At 40.9% G+C, this 17,179-nt stretch overlaps 1 protein-coding gene across 2 annotated transcripts; it reads left to right on the top strand.

The window, feature by feature from the left end:
• Positions 1-20: 20 nt before the first annotated feature.
• ANKLE2 (ankyrin repeat and LEM domain containing 2) lies at positions 21-17,032 on the top strand. 2 transcript variants are annotated; one of them, XM_050980747.1, is made up of 13 exons: positions 21-318; positions 3,783-4,214; positions 5,164-5,304; positions 6,185-6,378; positions 7,210-7,398; positions 7,749-7,871; positions 8,220-8,286; positions 8,934-9,115; positions 10,517-10,623; positions 11,474-11,667; positions 12,273-12,954; positions 13,090-13,221; positions 14,022-17,032. In XM_050980747.1, exons 1-13 carry the CDS (start codon positions 54-56, stop codon positions 14,239-14,241), a joined length of 2,928 nt encoding a protein of 975 aa, XP_050836704.1. In that variant the 5' UTR covers positions 21-53; the 3' UTR covers positions 14,242-17,032. The 2 variants fall into 2 exon arrangements, with proteins under 2 accessions (XP_050836704.1, XP_030088387.2); XM_030232527.2 differs by having other exon boundaries at positions 22-318; positions 5,164-5,355.
• The last annotated feature ends 147 nt before the right edge of the window (positions 17,033-17,179 follow it).

Genomic DNA, 17,179 nt, shown 5'->3' with positions numbered 1-17,179 from the left:
CCTCAGGGCGTGCGGGCACGGCCGGCGTGCGGCGGGCGGGCCGCGGGCCGGGCATGGAGCGGTGGGTCGGGGCCGCCGGGGGCTGGGATTCGCTGTGGGGAGCCGGCTGGGGCCGATGGCCGTGCTGGGAGCTCCTGGCCGCCTGCGCCGTCATCGGCGCCGTGGGCTGGCTGCTGCGGCTGCGGGACAGGAGGCCGGGCGGCCGACGGGCGGCAGCGGCCGCCATCTCCTCCCCGACCCCCATCGCGTCCCCGGCTCCCCACACGGCCCCGGCGCCGCTCGCCGCGGGGAGCCAGCGCTGCAGCGGGAGCCGCCCAGGTGAGAGACTCGGGGGAGGCCGGGGGATGGTGCTGCCCCTCGCCCCGCGGGAGGGCCGGGAGCGGGCACCGGGCACCGCCCGGGGAGGCCGCGCGGCCCTGCCCGCCTCCCCAGCGCCCGCGGGCCCCGCCGAGCCCGGCCCCGCCGCCCCGTTCCCCTTCCCGCTTTGTCACGGCCGGGCCCCGCCGGCTCCGGCAGAGGCGGCTCCGCCCGGCCCCGCTCCCGCGGCCCTGCTGCTGCGGCTGCTCCCGCATCCCCTCCCGCGCCCTGCCCGGGCCGGGTCTAGGCATAGATGTGCCTTTCTCCTCCCTGAAAAGTTGTCCCTTTTTCCCCTCCCTTTTTTTTTTTTTCTTTTCCCGTGGCTTATTTCAAGTTTGTTCAGCAGTTCCCTTTCAGCCACGTAGTTCATAACTGGTGGCTCATTCGCCCACAGGCGGTACAGACAAATCACCCCATCGCGGAGCCACGGTTGCTCTAACATATGCAAATCCTATCAGCCGAATACAGCCAAAGACAGGATGTGACTCTCCATTCTTGCCTCGGATTAAAAAAAAACCCAAACAACCCCAGCCGAAAAGAGTACTTATATTATTCATTTATTGAAAGATTTGATGAGAGTTGTAGAGTAAAATAATACTACCGTCCTTAGAAGTCAGTCGTTGATTCTGTCTTGGGTCTAGTCTTAAATTTTTTTTTTTGAAGCAGATTCTGCTGTTTCATTCTTACCCAGTGAGATAAAGGAAAATACAATTCTTGCCTATCCTTCCAGGTTTTGATTGATAAGGAGGAACCCTCGAACATATTGTTGTTAAAACAGTTATTCATATTTGCAAAGGTAACTCACAAGGCCTTACATGCTGAACTAGAAGTAGCAACCTCAGTGCTGGCTGTGCTCAGGATCATTTGTAGTTATATAATACATTTTACAGTTCAAATAATCTCATTTTGCACCTGCACGTAACAAACGGGCAAAGGATTGTCTCAATATGAGCAGTTGCTGTTTCTAAGGTTTGCAAGTGACACATTTTGTTTTGGACAGATTAAAATAGGTAATGAAATTAAAAACCAATAATGCTTATCTAAATTAGCTGAAATCCTCTTGTCAGAACACAAATGGATTTTGTGAGGGTTCTTTGTTGTCACTCCAACAATGTTTTCCCTTTTTCCATGCCAAATGCCTTGTAGAAAACTCTTCATACTACCAGCAGATCTTAAACCTGATTCTTCACTGCTGGTCTGCTTTGCCATCTCATTTTGATTCAGTTGTGCCAGAGTTGTAATAGACTCACAAAATCAATAACTTTTTTGGTTTTTTTTGTTTGTTTGTTTTGTTTTTTTGTTAAGCAGACAAAATTTTGAGCATTAAGATTTAGGTACCAGGTTCTGTCAAAACACAAGAAAGCAGAGAAATCACCCCTCACAGCATTTTTTTGCTTAACCACAAGGCAGGAAGGATTTTTTGCATGTTCCTGTCTGCTCTCCATATATGAATTATATATATCTACAGGTCTGCTCTTCTGCAGAATGATTGTGCTAGTTCTGAACCCTAAAAATAGGAGCATTTCTCAGCTAATTCTTTAAGGCATTGTGTTGACTGCTCAGAGTGTTTTCATTGAGCTATTTTTGCAATGAGCTTCCTCACCCCTGAGTTTCATCTTTATTGTGATTTTACAGTTATGCAGTCTCAAAAGGAAAATCCTCAGAATGGCAAGTTTGGATATTTTAATTGACCTTAGGGGCACATCCCTTAATTAAAACATATTGGTATCCAATTTTATTTTAAAAAATAGAGGATTAAGAATTGAAAACAAGAGGATCTTTCATATCTGTTGTTGTAGTCTTGTGGGCAAGTCAGATAATCGAAACACTGAGGTTGCTTGGAGGCTGAGGCATCACAGGAGAGCTACAATACCTCGGGGAAGTGGCTCAGCAGCATCAGCTGTGGCTCTGCTGCTCTTTGGTGGGTTTTTTAATTGGAAATACTCTCATTTCCCATTTTTTCAGTGAGATTCCAGTTAATACTTGTGAAATGTTCAGGGGCTGAGGTTATGTTGTTCTCTAACCACAGGCATTCAAAATAAGATGTTTATAAAAAAAGAGACAGCTCTCAAAGGAAATATCCCTCCAAGGAAACAACCCTCAAACTCACATGACTGTTGACTTGTAAGAATTGAAGGACTATTGAAGTTTGGCATTAAGTACATTTTCACAGTGTTTCCTAATACTAGGAATGTGTTTGTTCTAGCTCAGATGGCAGTGAAACTTAATGTGGTGCTCTATTGATTTCTGCTGAAAACTACAAAAACTTACTGTGTGCATTTGGGTTTTTTTAATATATGAAAAGTAGTCTTAAGTTTCATTACCTGAGGATGAAACCTAAAATAAAGTACTCAAATGGCCATACACCCTATCCAAAGCAGAACAAGGCTCCTGAAATGGCTCAGCAGTGGAGGAGGGGGCAGTGCAAGGCAGGAGTGAAGGTAAGCTGAGGGAGTAGCCCAGCTGAATCATTCCTGTCTGGAGCTTCCCTTCCTGAGCAGTGTGTGCCAGGGGAGTCACAGCCTATGTGCAGGTACCTGGCTGCAGTACTGATGAAATAATGTGAAGGCTTCTTACATTTTTGAGCTGCCCAAATCCTGTATTTTCCAGCTGTGTTTTTCAGAGCAAGGAATTTGTGTTGGCATCAGCTTGGTTTTAGTATCTTCTTGCTGACCAGTTTGGAAGATGTCAGTGTGGATTACATGGAGGGACATGAGCCCGGGGAATTGTATCATAGCAGAGAGAAGGATGTTCCTTTGGAAATGGAGAAATTCTCCCAGCTTCTGTTTTCTGTGGGAGAGGGAGATCTGAAAAGATCAGTTGTTTTTGTCTTCTGGCTGTTTGCTCAAAACAGGCCTGGGAAACAACATGCTGTGTACATATTTCCAGCCTTGCATCACAGCCCGAGAAGGCCTGCCCTGGTTGCTGCACTGTGCTTGTCCCCATGACTTCTGTCAGCCAGAAAGTCCTGAGGAAATACTAGAAATAGTTCTGTGCCTTTAGCTGGAGGTGCAGCCCCTTGGCTTGGGGCTGACTGGTGCTCCTCTCCTTGTATTGCATTGCACAAGTAGATTGTGCCTTCTTGTCAGGAATCAAATATTTCTCAGCCTGTCATAAATTTTAATGAATAAATGCTCTAGATTGAATTTTCACTCAAGAAGAAATTGAAAAAGGACTACCAAAACCAGAATGTAAGCTATAAATATTCTTTTAAGTAGTTGAGAGAGGAAGAAGTAAACTATGGATCTGGTAGGTTAAAAACGTTGAATTGAAAAATATTTTGTTGTTTCTGCTCTGCAAGGATCTCTTCAGAATTGCAAGAAATTGCTAAGAGGCATTTTTTTTCCTTTGCTTTAATACATCATTTAAGTAGAAGAAGTAGTTTTGGTTTTTACAATTTTTCTCCTTTTTTGCCTTTCCTGTAGGTGGAGTAACAATGGATACAATATTATCCCGATTAAAGAAGCTCAGCCATGATGAGCTTAGAGAAGAGATTGTGAGAGCAGGACTGAAATGTGGGCCCATTACTGCAACTACAAGGTTTATTTTTGAAAAAAAATTGGCTCAGGCATTGTTGGAGCAGCAAGGACCGTTGGGGGAGGAAGGGTCTGCTGTGTCAGAGGAGGCTGCTGGAAATGTCCCAGTCAATCACAACGGCCATGGAAGTGCTTCTGAGGAGGTAGACTTTGGGTACTGTGTGGGCCTGAACCCTCCAGAAGAAGATGCTGTGACACACATGAACTGTTCAGCTCCAGCCTGTAGTGCTGATTCACAAATCACTGCTCAGACACCCTCCAGAGATCCTCCACTATTCTATGGTGTTTGCCCAGTTTATGACGACATACTGGCCAGGAATGGTAAATACTCACTTCCCTTATTTCCTGTGATAGGCATTTTAGTCATGTCTGAGTAGAGATCTTTCATGTAGCAGGTGTTCTGAACACCACTGCATCAGTATTGTAAGCATTGTTTGAAGTATTTCTTTGTTCATATAAATAATATTTATTCTAAGGCAAAGAAACAACAGTTCAAGACATCCCAGCTGTTTCCCATTACAGTTCTACATATGAAGATCCTCTACTCTGTGTAGCTTAGATGAAGAAAATTATATTTTATTGCTACTCTTGGATCCATTCTGTGCCTTTAATCCCTCTCAAGAATAAAAAGTAATCCTGTAAATAAACAATCAAAAACTATTTATATTGTCATCAGTTGAAGCTTAAATGATCCCTTCTAAAAGTTTTCACATCTTCCTTTCTGTTCCTGACAGGAGTAGAGTAGTGCCCAGGATTATTTCCTCTGAGACAGTAGTAAGAATTCTTACTAAGAAAAGGTACATTAAGTTATCCTTATCTGAACAATATCATTTAAAGGAGAAGAAGAATGATTTGTTTATTATCTGAGATTCTCTATAGAGATTTTAAAGTTGTGGATTGGTTACAGAGTGGTGTTTCTGAACAAGGCAGCATCAAAAGTAATGGAGGGTGAATAAACTCTGAGTTTGCTTTTCCATCTGGAAGTGAAATGCTTTGTTGAAGGTGGCCCATCCATTAAAAGGGTGTTGATTGATGGGAATGGCTGAGCCCTGTACAGGGATCCCCTGACATTACCTGGAGTATGTGGGAGGCTCCTCCTCAGTTTCCAAGAGACAGAATTTAAAAGGACTTTTGACCTTGATGTCATGTTTGGAAGAGGAATGATGTGAGACCAAAGCTGCAATGATAGTTTTAAAAATTCTGTAATCTATCTAGGAATTGAAATCTGAGATTATTGAAACAGTGTAACTTTGGTGGTTCTTTGTTGCAGAGAGAATACATGTTTATGAAGATAGGAAGGAAGCTCTCCAGGCTGTTAAGATGATTAAGGGTTCCCGTTTTAAAGCTTTTACAAACAGAGAGGATGCTGAGAAATTTGCTAAAGGAATCTGTGATTATTTCCCATCTCCAGGCAAGTCTTCTTTATGTTTGTCTCCAGTGAAAATGGGATCATTTAACAGAGGTAAGTGGGGAACTTCATCTCTCTACAGTAGATGCAATAGACAGCATTGATTTTTTTTTTTTTTTTTTTTTTTTTGGTGAGAGAAGCAGCAACTGCCTTACCAATATTCTAATAACAGAAAAAATTCAAAGGTGGAGCACTGAATAAATTGAAGTTTAAAATCACTTTTATTTTAAGTGTGGAAACTTTGAAAATGTGGAAGATGTTTTAAATGTAAAGTACCATTGCTACTCTTCTAAAGCTGAAATGTTGGTAATGGTCTGCATGGATACCTTGCTTAGTATTCATGGTCATATTTGTTAGGATTTGAGTTTACTCATGGACTTCAGGATTTTCGGGTTTAGTAAGATGCTGATAAAATTGCACAGTACATTCAAACTGCACTCAATTCTTGAGTAAATGTGTGAGTTCAGAAATAAAATGGTAAGCAATGATCATATTTCCCAGTGTTCCCAGTTGCTAGATTAAAGTGATTTAGGAGTTACAGAACTGCAGAAGCAATTTCAATAATCAGAACATCGTTGCTTCTTTTTGAATTTTGCTTTTAAATTTGGATTGGAGCAGACTGGTAATTACAAAGTTTACCAGTCCCTATTAAAGTCTGAAACAGTTTTACAAGTTGATTCATCATTTTCCTCTCCCTCCCTATTACTAACTACTAGTGTATTTAAATGTCTTGTTATTGAGTTCAGTTTCCTGACTCCTGTATATTAAAGATGCCAAATTAATACATGGCTTAGATTAAAAGCATAATTTTTATGGTCTGGGTGTGCAGGTGGTGATCACTGGAAAGAATGTATCTAGAAAGGAGTGATTTGTGTTTTGATAGATGGTTTGTGCTCCCCTGAGAGCGACACTGCCAATAAGGAGAGAGCCAACAGCTACAAAAGTCCTCGGACTCAAGATCTCACAGCTAAGCTTCGGAAAGCTGTGGAGAAAGGAGACACAGCAACGTTCTCAGAGCTTATTTGGAGTAACCCTCGTTACCTGATCGGGTCAGGAGACAACCCAACCATTGTGCAGGTGAAAAACCAGCAACAAAACAGGAAAATCTGGGTTCTGGTTTAGTGATGTAGCTTTTGGGGCCTGAAAGCCCCAGAAGTGGAAAGAGTGATGTTTCCTGCTCCTCCTTCAGGACACCTTGTGCCACCCAATGCAGGGTTTCTCTGTTCATTGACAGCAGCTGGGGCACTTCCCTGTAAGTCACCCTGAGAGCTCCCTTTGCTCCAGCTGAGTAAAGGAACTGAGTGTGCAGTTCTTCAGGGGAGAAATAGTTGTATTCAGTAGTTCAGGAGTAGTCTTGTCTTCTTATTCTTTGGTCTCCTCCAAGTAATTGCAATGTTTTTAAAACAGACTAAATTTAAGGATCAGGGTAGGGCCTGTAATTAGGTGTTCCTACAGCATTGCTTACCTAAGCACCTCTATTAAATTCCAAAACCATGTATAAGGTGTCATTTAGCAAACACTGTATATCTTACTTCAACTTGTATCAGACCAGCTTTGTGAAGTTGTTGGAATTTTTTATGTAATATAGCAAAGCAGCTGAATTTTTTATATCTATACCCATTTTCCTGCTCTTTATCTAAACTGAACTTCCTACCTCCCTTTATTGCATAGTATCTTAATGTATCTTTTTCACCACATTCTTTCCTTAAATAAAAGCTCTAACTGAGTGTAAGAATAATTTCATTACTTATGAGAATAATATGGGTGTAAAGATAAGTCTGTACAAAAATATCCATATAAAACTCCGTGTAGGAACCCATGAATTTTCACAGTTAAATCAGTTACATCTCTGGGTGTAAGAAAGCTATTTAGATTGAGGTTCATTATAATACTGGTCTTTTTTTCCAGGAAGGGTGTAGGTACAATGTCATGCATGTTGCTGCCAAGGAGAATCAGCCTGCTATCTGCCAGTTATTGCTGGACACTCTGGAAAATCCAGAATTTATGCGGCTGATGTACCCAGATGATAATGATGTCATGTTGAAGAAACGCATCCAATATATTGTTGACCTTTACCTGAACACTCCAGATAAAATGGTAAGATTTGGGGGGTTACATTATTATTATTATTATTATTATTATTATTATTATTATTATTATTATTATTATTATTATTATTATTATTATTATTATTATTATTATTATTACTCCTGGAAGGGGTTAAGGATGTGTAAGGGAGACTGAAAGAGAACAGAAGGGGAGCTGTCCATGAGTTCTGTGGATTTTGGTAATCGTTATTCTGCACTATGGTGGGAACAGATTTGTTAAGAGCTGAGATAATTAGTCATGACGTGTATTTACTTTCCTCAGTCTCAAAATTAAATGTGTGGTACTGACTTTATAATCTTTCTAAGTGCATGTGAATTTTTCCCTTTTTCCCACTGCAGTCGTTTGATACTCCATTGCATTTTGCTTGCAAGTTTGGGAATGTGGATGTGGTTAACGTGCTCACCTCACACCCAGCCATTGTAAAAAATCCAAGAAACAAATATGATCAAACTCCTGCAGAAGTAAGTCTCTCCATGGCCACAGCAAACCTAGAAATGTTATCCTGATCAATATTTTTCATATTCAGACATTACTGACTACCATAGATAGAAGACCTGTAGTAAGGTGCTAGTGTCATGATTAAAGAGGAAATTCTGTATAACATAAAAAATATTTTATGCTGATTGTGTCTGTGGAAAAGTTTTAGAATTTATGGAGTTGGATGTATTTTAGTTCGTCTACTATGAATTGAAAGTACTGGGTGAGATGGGTAGGGGTCAATAATGTGATTGTTCTGAAAGAACACACATTGCAGTTGATTTGAAAATGAGATTATTATGCTGCCCTAACAAGTACAATTATATTAACAGGTAGTTTGTGAAAGAAGCAAGAACAAATCTGCTGAATTGAAAGAAAAGATAAGAGAGTACTTGAAAGGTCTGTATGCAGAGTTCTGTACTATATCAAGCATGTATTGTGGCTCTTGGCTGTCTACTGTTTGCTTTCTGTAGCATTGGAGTTCATAAATGATGCTGCTGTACAGTGCTCTGAAAACCAAAGGGAAATTCTAACACTGAGCAGGGACAGAGAACTTTTTGTCTTTTAAATGACAGTCAGAACTCTGAATGTATGGATCACAGGGTTGCCCTCATGGCTCTGTAATGGAGGCAAGGCCCTGATTCAGTAAGCCTGGAGCAGAATGTTCAGTCTAAAAGAAACAAAATCCTTTTGCAGGGCAAGAGGTGTGTCTGTCATGCTAAGGAGTCCTGTCATTTTATGATTTCCTTGACACAGAACTTTCTGTTTTGTCACGTGTGTGGTTGTAAAAGGAGGTTGTGAAAAATGTTAAAGAACCTGAGGGAAGGGCTTTCTGGATTATTGCAGGTGTTTTTGTGTTTGAAAGAAAAGGGAACCTACACTAAAATGTGATCTGTAATCACTGAAGCAGTGAGTCTGAATACAAGTATTTTACAAATGAAGTAAAGTCAGATGGTTCAGTGTACGGGTGCATTGGTAGTGCAGGAAGAAGCAGCAGGCTGATGTAACATCAACTGAATGAGAAAGCTCTGCATGGTTTATTTTAGGTCACTATTATGTCCCACTCCTGAGGGCAGAAGACAATTCCTCAGCTCCGGTCATCGGTGCTCCGTGGTCGCCGGACCAGACGGATGACGGCCCCCAGAGAACTTGGCCCAAATACCCTGGCAGCCCCAAGGACCCAGTGCTGTCCATCAGGGCTTTTGCAGGCCCCATGAGCCCCTCCAAGGTAAGGAGAGAACTCCTGTGACTCCAGTGCCTGTGCTTCTCCTTTTTATGAATATAGAAGATCCCCACAGGGTTCCTTGTGTGATGTAGCTTGCTCCTGGTACAGATTGTGGCTCTCTCTTTGCTGAGGATAGATCTTCCTCCATGGAGAAGCACAGAAACTTGTAAATATTTTTTTTTATTGCTGAAAACAGAAATGTGGTTTAAATAAGGAGAGTAGAAGTTCAGTAAAAAATCATTCTCTTTTTCCTCTTGAAATCTATACATAGAGCACCTTTGGCAAACCTTTCACTTCTTACAGATGATGGCTGTAACTTTCTAACCTGAAGCAAAGCCTTTCAAAGCAGATATGAATCAGTTTTAAAAACCTTAACTGTATTGTTATCTCATTTCTAGAAGTTGCCACTGGATGTTAACCTCTGCTTGGTGAATTAACATAAATATATTTTTCTAGATGGAAAAACTGACAACCAAGTAGGACGTGTTGGGATGATTTTGGAAGAGTATTGACTGTATAGTGGAAAAGCAAAATCTTCAGTTTTCAGAAGGAATACTTAGATATCTGTTAAATATATTCCAAACAAATGGGTGTTTATTTGACTCATTTATTTAATGTGAACATGCTGCAAATATAACAGCTTTAGAAACAGTGAACACATATAGTGGAGGACTGATGGTTGCATTCTTTAAGACTGAGTTCTACCAAAATGTTTAATGCTTTTTCTCCTAAATGCTCTTGATCAATTTTCTGTTCAACTGACAGAAATTTAGATATCATTTATACTCCAAAAAATATTACCTAGGGTATAAACAGTTCATAATTTTGATGACATGAATTTTTAATGTCTGAATGTAATTCTTAGTCATCGTTGTGATCTTTGTCATATAAAGTGAAGTTGTGATCTTTGTCATATAAAGTGAAGTGCAGGATTTTGCAAAAAATTTCCCCTGAGGCATTCCAACTTCAAAATAGACAGCAAGAAATTATTCTAATAATTGTAGCAAGTCTGTACATAAAAAATATTCCCTTTGCATCCTAGAAAACAATGACCAGGAGGCATTTGTAATTAAATAGAATGACATGGCAAAATCACAAGACACTTCTGTTTCCTGCTGCACACATATTAAAACCAGGCAGATGGGTTGTCTGTGCAGTTGATTTTCAGATGATTGTACATTATGGTCCTTCTCTTTCATGAGCAGTTAAGAGATCAGAGTAACCACCAGTAGTGAAAGGAGTAACTTTAGATCCAGTGTGAGATCCTCCATGGCTGGAGTAGAGCAGCACTTGTGGACAGCAAACAGCTGACCATCTTCCAGGCCTGTAGGTAGATGTGTAGCCAGCACTGAGGTAGTTCATACTGTGAGGGATAGTTTTTGAATTTGTTTCTATTTTTTAAAGGCTGAAGAATTTTGCAGGCTGTGGAAGACTCCACCTCGAGAGAGAGCTGGCTTTTTCCACAATGTCAGGAAATCTGATCTGGAGAGAGGTGTTGAAAGAGTTGGAAGGTATCTAAAAGACTGTCAATATAAAAACTTAATAATAGAGCATGTAAAAGCAAAAGACTGTGCTGAGAGTACAGTTATTACTCACTGCACAGTATCTTGGGGAAAAAGCTACTGCAGAAATATTTAATGAAATATTTTGCAGTTGGATTTTTACTGTATTTTTGTGTAAATAAGACAGTTAAATTGTGAGACCTGGCTTTCTTAGCTTTGGCAATAAAGATATTTTAGCTGCTATTGATGGTATGTATGGAATGCTTTTCACAGACATTTACTTGCTTCATTTGTCAGATCTAAAAATTTTGCATAGCCTGTTTGTTCTGTGAAAGTGAGGGATTGTTAAAAGGGAGCAGAATGAAAAGATCCTAATACAAATCTGCTGTTTTATAAAAGCTGTGTGTGTGTGTGGTGTGTCCTTGCAGCTAAAATACCTTCTATCAGCAACATATGGAAAAAATACTTTGTTAAAAGCTGACTGCATTTCATTCTTTAAAGTAATCCCTCGCTTCCTCCTCCCTCTCCCATTCCCAAATAGAAAAAGCTGGTGCATGCAGTATCAGTGGGGATTCTTCTGTCTGATGTCTAGATACAGTCAGCTCAAAGATAGCAGTGTTTATGCTGCCAACTGTAAAAATAGTAGATAAATGTGAAAAATGCTCTAGAACAAATGAGGTGATACTTTGATTGCTAAGGATGTGTGTGTGCTCTTGCAGACTGTTGATTGGGTGGGATTGTGTTGCCTGGTTGCTCGTTTGTGCTCCTGTTTGTAGCTGTTAAAATGTGATCAGAAAAGTTGTTGTCAAACTGATATTTATGTCTTCACAAATGATTCGTTTTATTTTATTTATTGCAGGGAGTTAGCTCATGAACTGGGGTTCCCGTGGGTTGAATACTGGGAATTTCTGGGCTGTTTTGTTGATCTGTCTTCCCAGGAGGGGCTGCGAAAATTAGAAGAGTACCTGAGTCATCATGAAATGAGTGAAAAGGCTCAGCCAGAAACAGGGGAAAATGAAACCTGCAACAGATATAAAACTCCACATCCCTCTGGTAAGAAAAGGGCAAATGCTGCAAACAATGGGTTGTACCTGGGGAGAAGAGAGACAGAAAAAGTGTGGTGCCCAGGGGAAGCAGTATTCACCTGTTGTGGTTGCTATTATTCATCTGTTACCCAGAGAGTCTGAGTACAGCATTGAAAAAAGAGCCATCTGTGAATGTAGAAGTACAGACTTTATCTTTCATATGAAGTAGCTTTAGTGTAGCCCCCAAATGAAATCCCTGAAAGAAAACCTCTGTCTTCAGTATGTTTTCACTCAGAGCATTTGGGCATTCATCTTAAAGCATAGAATTTTATAATCCACAGATATGGAATAAATAACATTTTAAAAATAAAGGAATAATTCTTTACAACTGTGAACCTGAAAAGACACAACAATCAAAACCCAGGAAAGCTTTTATACCTTAAACCACTGCTTGCTATGTGTGTATTTTGCATTTGTAGCTTTAGTCAGGTTAGATCATGTTGTTACATATAGTCAGAGGTGTCTTCAGGAAACAGAATAAGGCATAAGGAATGTGTATTTTTTCCTAGTTTATGTACTTGACATTCTGTTTAAAGTCTTCTTATGTGTTGCTCTTGTTAAAATTGTTTCCAGGCAAAAGCAAAAAGTCCTGCAACTCCATTTCTGTTGGAGCATTTTTGGATGAGGATGATGATGACATGAGCTTAGAAGAAATTAAAAACAGACAAAATGCAGCACGAAATATCAGCCCCTCTCTGGTGTCCAAGAAGCCCAGCATTGATGCCATTGGAGATGCTGAGTGTGATATCCTGTCCATGGAGTGTGCAGGAAACATCATAGAGACCTCAGCTCACCCTCGGCACTATGAGAAGGGGGCTGCTGCCAGCAAAAATGGGTTTTGCAGTCCTGTGTCCAGTAAAAGGATCATTGGTGACAGAAAGCAGCTGCATGATGGGTCAGAATGCCTCATGTCACCTGTTTCCAATTTGATGTCAGAATTTGAAGGCCTGTCATTCCAAGAACAAGAGGTTGCAGGAGTATCTCATAAAATCACTGAAAAAACTGACAATGAGGGAATTCTGGACAAGACCTGCCCTGCAGTGTCACTGGCAAGTTCTTCTGAGCCAAGTGTTACAGGAAAACATGGAGAGACCAAGTTAAGGACAGACCACAGAATATCATTAGAAAAGGAAAGAGTGTCCAGAGAATCTGGAATTCAGACTAAGGAGCCACAGCAACGTAAGGAACTTTCTTCCCAGAAGTTTCTTTCAAAGACTTCTCCCACAAATGACAATTTAAAGTTATTCCTTCTTGGGTAAGAATTGTCTTTTTTAACTCTTACTTGCACAGACAATCTCTTTGCTGATATAAAACTGTTTTGGAATTGGGGTGTTTCATTGCCTGAACAAATAAATGGTTCTCTTTTCATCTAGTTCTGTTTCCATTCTAGGGAGCAGCCCTCGAAGCTGGATGGTGATGTCTTAGCAGCTATAGAAGGAGCAGAGATTGATCCCCAGAAATTCCCAATGATTTACAAATGGAAACACGCAGTGCAATCCTACTCCTCATCTGACAGGCAAAGGTATTGCTGCAAACTCAGTCCCAGGAGCTGAAGTACATTTTTAGTGGGTCAGCTTGAATAGCAGAATTTCTGACCTTGTTGCCCCTAAACCCATATTTTAAATTCAGCAGAATTAACTGTGTTCTGGACTTAATCACCAAAGCCTTTTTTGACTGGTGTGTATTGATAAGGAGTTTCCTGGTGCTGCAGTCCTGTTCTTTCCATTCTACTGCTGTCCCAAGTAATTTGAGCATGTCTCCACAGACAAATCAGACATGACTGTTTTCCACTTGGCCAGTGTCTCAATTTACTGATTTGGTACTTGGATCCTTCACTGGACTCAGTGATAGTTGTACTGTTGGTTTGTAATTCATCCCTGTTGTTGATGCAGTGCAGGAATGTTGTGTTTGTTGCCTTGTGGTACTTAGATTGTGCTGAGGGATATTAAGGTGAATTTAATATCTTTATGCATCTTTTTATGAGTTTTTATTTTTACCCTTTATTACCCCAGTCCAAAAGAATTGTTCATGTGAAGGATGGTGGTGTCATCATGGCCATTTTGAAAGAAATGATGTCTTACTGATTTGGGCAACACAATCTATATAGAATCTAGAATATATAGAATATTGGGCAACAATCTATATAGAATATTTTGTGCTCTTCCTTTTCCTTCTCTTCTTCCAGACCTGTCTCTTACCAGAGAGGATTTTTCTCAGCTGGTGCATTGGTTCTGAGATCGAAAGTGATTTTGAGTTAAAAGTGCTGCTCTCATTTTTGCAGTTTCCTTTAAAACGTGTGCAATGACTTCTGGTTTGTTTCAGTTGGCCAAGTCCAGCGTTGAAGGCAAGATTCCAGTCCCAGTCCATGGCTGCTGGTCTTCCAAATGCTTCAGTGTATCCTGGTTCAGGAAGAAACAGTCCCATCCCAGGAAGTCCGGGGAAACACGGCAGCGCTGCCTCCTTCCCTCCGGAGCCCGGCAGCCCCGGGCGCTACAGCCCCGCCTGCGTCCTGCGCTACTTTGCAGAGCCTCCTGCCCACTAGAGTGCAACTCCTCATCCTGGGACTTCAGTTCTGTTCTCATTGTTAGAGTGGAGGAAAAACTGCAATGTTACTGAGGTGACATGAGGTTTGTACTCAGCTATTTTATTTTTCCTCAGTTGAGGACAACTGTATGTTTAAACAATGGAGTATATGTCTTAATGCCACATACGAGGTAGATTATTACTGGTGATAAGCAAGAAGTTTGTGAGTGCAGTTGTCCAGTAGCTGAATTAACCCTTGTTGCCAGTACCACAGTGGGCTGAACTGTCCTTAGCAATGGTGGTAATTGCTATCACTACTTATCCTCGTTGTAATGAACACACAGCCCTCAACTGCCTTTCTTGATCTTGGATAGTCGAGGAAATGTATCATCAGCAAATAGAATGTGGGAGAGGAGACTGATGGCAGAAAGTGAAACGTTCTCCTGCTTGCAGGGGGAAAAGCCTCAAACATGTCTGGGAATGCGAGGATAGCTTTGCAGTGTGGAGCAGGGATGTGAGACCCTGTGCAGAAGCAGAGAGTGTTTCCAGCCAGCTGGGCTGGGCAGTTGATACCCACACCCACCCTCACCTGTCTGTGTGTGTGTGCACAGATCTGCACAGAGACCCTTGAGTCTCTGCTTGTTCTGAGGCTGTTACAGACACTGAGATCTACCAAGTGCTTTAGAAACAGGGCACTGTAGAAGCTATTGGGATTCCTTTAGTGGTAGTGGGAAGATTTAAGGAAAAGCTTAAAAATTAGCTGGTTATTTTTTCCCCAGAGAAGCTACTAACACTAGCAGATTTGAATAGCTATTACACAAAAGCACATCAGCAATAATCTCAGCAAATTTACCAGCAAGATACTTTATCTTAATGGTCTGGTTTGTAATATATTAGCATGGTAGCCAGTGGCCCAGGAGGTGGCTATTTCCCAGGTGTAAAGAGAAAGGACTAAGGACAATATTTTTATGAAATCTGAGCTTTTACTGTGTCTCTAGTGTTGGTGTGGTAATGAGTTTTTGTTACAGCAGTCAATAATTTTATTCTGCAGCCTTCTGTAAGAATGACTTGTTTTGACAGCATGATGCTGAGAATAAGAAAGCTTTTCAAAACTCCAGAGAGTTTTCCATATCAAGCCTAGTGCTTGTAATGTTGTATGAAAGGCTTCCAGAAACAGCTCTCTAGGTAAAAAAAAAAGAAAAAAAAAAGAAAAAAGACCTATCTACTGTTACAAGATAAATCTGATCAGAAAATGAAGCTCTGCAGGACTGTGCTGGTGAGAAGGGATGGATTAGGATGGGCTGGTGCCACTCAGTCAGTGAGAGCTCAGAGCCACGTGGCAGGGCTGGAAGAGAAGGGCACCAAGTTGAGCAAACACGGGTGGGAGGCAGGAGGGGCCGGGCCGGCCTCCCCCAGGGTCCCACCCACCCCTCGGGGGCCATTCCAGAGCCGCGGCTCTCCCACGGCAGTGACTGTTCTACACAAACCGTGCACCCTCACAGCTCCGTGATTGGTACAAACCTAAACACTGCACTTAATGCTTTGGCAAGCTCAGTAGTGCCTTTTGTAATATATTTTTTTAATTAAATTTTTTGTTCTTTTGGAAGTATTTTAAATAAAGTGGCATCCACTTACTATGGGCAGATAAAAAACAGTTTTCCTCTGGGCTTTCTGAAGAGGATGTCTTTTAATGTCTAGGATTATTTGGTGCGACACCTCTCCATGGGGGAAGAGACTCCTCTTTTAGAAATTATTCTTTAAAAAAAAAAAAAAAAAAAAGAAAAGGCTCTTTTGTTAAAATTGAACCTAGTTCTATGGAGCTGGACATTAGGAAGAGCTCCTTTACATAAATGCCTCTTATTCAGTCATATTCCAGAAAAGTACCGGGGGCCTGGGGGGTGTCATACTTTAGGAAACATGTTTAAAAAAAACCCAGAACCAAAACCATAACCTTCTGCTAATAAGTATGTTAACTGACTTAATAAGGGGTTTTTGTTGGGTTGTTTTTTTAATTTTCTATTTTTATGTAGCAGGCTCCATGGTCTCAAAATATTTTAAGATCTCAGAGAGATAGAGTTTTACTCCGGGTGATTGGGTTTTTTCAATAATTTATTGTAAATTACTTCTTTATCATTCTGGAGAAATTGATCAGCTGATGTAATTGTCTAATACCATGTTAGAGCCAAACTGCTGGGGTAAGCTGCTGTGGGTGCAGCTGCTGTTCTCCACCCTAGTCTTTCACAGCTGTGGTACAGCAGCATTGCCCTTTTGCTGAGTTTGTTACTGAGCCAGGAGACTGATACTTACACTCTAGTTCATTGTCCTTTTTACTTTTATTATGCTTTGCTTTATTTTTTTAATATTTAAATGTTTGTTACTGGTATGTACATGTAGCCAGACACCCCCCACACACCCAACACACCCTTGCCTTTCACTTTGTAATGTTGTTTTGGTTCAGTCAGGAGAGTATTTTTTAAACTGTGTTATATAATGTGCATTAGTCCAGTTGTACTTCACTTAAGAGGTCATTTTTCTAACAATGTGTTACTTCAGCTATGACAGAAATAGCAATTTATGCAGCAATTTGATCATTTGTGATTTTGTGTAGAAAGCCCTTCAACACTGAGCCTGTGGAGACACTTTAAATCAGAGTGATAGTGCTTGAATTGTGTTTTCTTGGCCAAAAGTTCACTTTTAAAGGTGCAAAATAGCTGTGGTTTTGTTGGTTGTTTTTTAATTAGTAAAGTGTCATGTTAAAAATACAGAAGTATCCTACTTTCTATTAAAATCAAATGAATAGCTGAAATGAATAGCTGTGTTGAATATGGGATGTGGGGAGGAGGAGCTGGGCATGACAGGGCAACTCTGCTTTGTCCAGGCCTTGCTTGTACAAGAGCTGCAGCTTTTGTGTGTGTGCACAGTGACAATGGACCACACCACCAAAGACTTAAAAGAAG

The sequence above is a fragment of the Serinus canaria genome, chromosome 15 (genome assembly GCF_022539315.1).
Source record: "Serinus canaria isolate serCan28SL12 chromosome 15, serCan2020, whole genome shotgun sequence".
NCBI lineage: Eukaryota > Metazoa > Chordata > Aves > Passeriformes > Fringillidae > Serinus > Serinus canaria.
This window is presented reverse-complemented; position numbering and strand designations above follow the sequence as displayed.